The following is a 2,281-nucleotide window of genomic DNA, read 5'->3' as shown; positions in this document are numbered from 1 at the left end:
CGACTAGCCATCGCCGGGTGATAACGTTAATTCCACTTCCTCCTTTCCCGAGCTAAGATGAAGCATCCCTCCCCCTTTCCCTTCCTTTGTTTTCCAGAGCTACGGTCTGGACCCATCCAATGTTCGCTGTGCTTCCATACTTGCCTTAAAACGAAAATAATTAGGCTAGGTGATAAATGGCGGCGAACTATGTGCCGCGTTTGTTTAGTGATAAAAGATTGACTCGCGTGATCTTGCAGATTGCGTGACGCGACGCTCGGTATATTTCGCGCCATGTTGAACCTTACTTGCTTCGGGAGGTGTGCATAGCCACGCGAGTGTAACACGCACCCTGGGATTCTTATTTGAAATCGTCCTTTATTGAGTGAAGCCTTCTAGCATGCCAGCCGCTCAGCACGGCATTCGGCAAAGTACATAAACACGAAGACACGAACAGTGAGGTTACGACACAAATGCACTAAGTTTCAAAGAGGTCGCAGACAGCGCAGCGGTTACGCCGTCTTCCAATGCCCGCGTATTCGCTTTCGCGCGCTCCGATACTGACGCCACCCAACGCTGAAAGCGCGAACCAGCTCTCTCCCTAGATCCTGCGCTCACCACCAGCCGGCGGCTAAAATGCGAGACGGAGCTGCCATCTCTGGGAAAAGAGTAGGGGTACTGGCTAACGCTTCGCGGCCGTCGCGGCTCGGTTTTATCACCTTTCAGCAGCGTGTGCGCGGAGGCGTTGGGGGGCGGATCCACGCTCGTTGTCGCGGCGATATCGCGAACCTGCCGGTTCGAAGGCGCGATTCAGCGATCTGAGTCATTGCTATCAGTGGCTCTAGTTGCTACCGAACGCCCATCGCAAAGGTCGCCATCGCCCGCGCTGCTGTGAGATGTCATCTTCGTCATCCTCCTCGATGGGTTCCCCGCGGCGACTCCTCCTGCTCTCCAATTCTACCATGCATAACGGCGAATTCCTCGAGTTCGCGGCCGATGCCGTCAAAGATTTCTTCAAAAAGTCTTCCACCAAGCGCATCCTGTTCGTGCCCTACGCGCACAAGGACTACGCCAGCTACGCAAACAAGGTGAGATCGCGGCTCGGCGAGATGGGTTTCGAGGTGGACAGCATCCACGAAGCATCGGACCCGGTGAGTGCTGTGAAAGCGGCCCAGGGCATCTTCATTGGCGGCGGAAACACGTTTAGGCTCCTGAGGACCCTGTACGAATCCAACACGGCCGAAGCGATCCGTATCCGCTGTCTGGAAGACGGCATGCCTTACATGGGTGCCAGTGCAGGAACGAATGTTGCCACTGCCAACATATGCACCACCAACGACATGCCCATCCTGTACCCGTCGACGTTTGTGGCACTTCGTCTAGTGCCGTTCAACATCAACCCGCACTACATCGAAACTGACCCCGACAGCAAGCACATGGGTGAGACGAGGGATCAGAGGATCTACGAGTACCTGGAGGTGGGCAACCACTTGCCTGTCTTGGGGATGAAAGAAGGCTCCATCCTGAAAGTCGAAGGCAACCACGCTGTGCTGCTGGGGAATGAGGCGAAATTGTTCACTGAAGATGCGGACCCTGTGTACTACAAGCCTGGCTCAGACATGAGTTTTCTCCTAACGGACAAGAAAGCGAAGTGATCGATTTACTGGGTGCCGTGTATTCGCCGCCGTTGCAAGATTCTATTTTTTTTTTAATAAACGGGGTCTGAGTGGTGCGCACTGCGATATTTTCGTGAGTGAGAAAAAAAATTCGCGTAGCATGTGCATGCAGTTGTCGCAAACAGCATGCAAACCGTTCATTAGCTGTTGACGCAATCTTATGTCCTTGTTACATTATTACGTTACGATAGGTGAACATTACATGACTGTGATATTAGGAAGACCGCCCTACAAATTGTGCCTGCCATCTCTGTCCCTTCCTACAGAAAAAAAAAGTAGCCAGCAGCGGCGTTTCACGACAGCCTGCCGCCGGAGACGAAGTTATTGTCCCCACTCACCTTCATCGAAATCTTGTAATAGGAAGTAGAGACGCTGCCTTGCAAGGCGACATTAGCAATTCGAGTAGAAAAGCAGCTGCTTAGGTTTCCTTCTTCCGCGTTGTTTCTAGTTGGGTAAATGATCAATGAATAGGAATGGACAGAAATGCACGAACAGCTGCCGTAGTCAAGCAGTGAAGGCCAGCTCTTTACTAAAGTAAAAAAAAAAACGAAAATGGAGTCCGGCGGTCAGGAAATGTAAGCATGCGAGCAGACGAGGCAAAAAAAAAAAAAAAGAGGCGTAACGTA

The 2,281-nt window shown here is 52.0% G+C and overlaps 1 protein-coding gene across 1 annotated transcript; it reads left to right on the top strand.

Annotated features, from left to right (window-relative positions):
• Window positions 1–684: 684 nt before the first annotated feature.
• Window positions 685–1,711, top strand: LOC144129223 (alpha-aspartyl dipeptidase). The gene has a single exon (XM_077663217.1). It carries the CDS (start codon window positions 876–878, stop codon window positions 1,632–1,634), a length of 759 nt encoding a protein of 252 aa, XP_077519343.1. The 5' UTR covers window positions 685–875; the 3' UTR covers window positions 1,635–1,711.
• The last annotated feature ends 570 nt before the right edge of the window (window positions 1,712–2,281 follow it).

Source organism: Amblyomma americanum, chromosome 4 (genome assembly GCF_052857255.1).
Source record: "Amblyomma americanum isolate KBUSLIRL-KWMA chromosome 4, ASM5285725v1, whole genome shotgun sequence".
Taxonomy (NCBI): Eukaryota; Metazoa; Arthropoda; class Arachnida; order Ixodida; family Ixodidae; genus Amblyomma; species Amblyomma americanum.
The sequence above is the reverse complement of the archived record's forward strand: the minus strand, read 5'-3'. Positions and strand labels throughout refer to the sequence as shown.

What these genes read in the sequence shown, in the direction of transcription:
- LOC144129223 (XM_077663217.1), top strand. Translation starts at nt 876, where the DNA reads ATGTCATCTTCGTCATCCTCCTCGATGGGTTCCCCGCGGCGACTCCTC.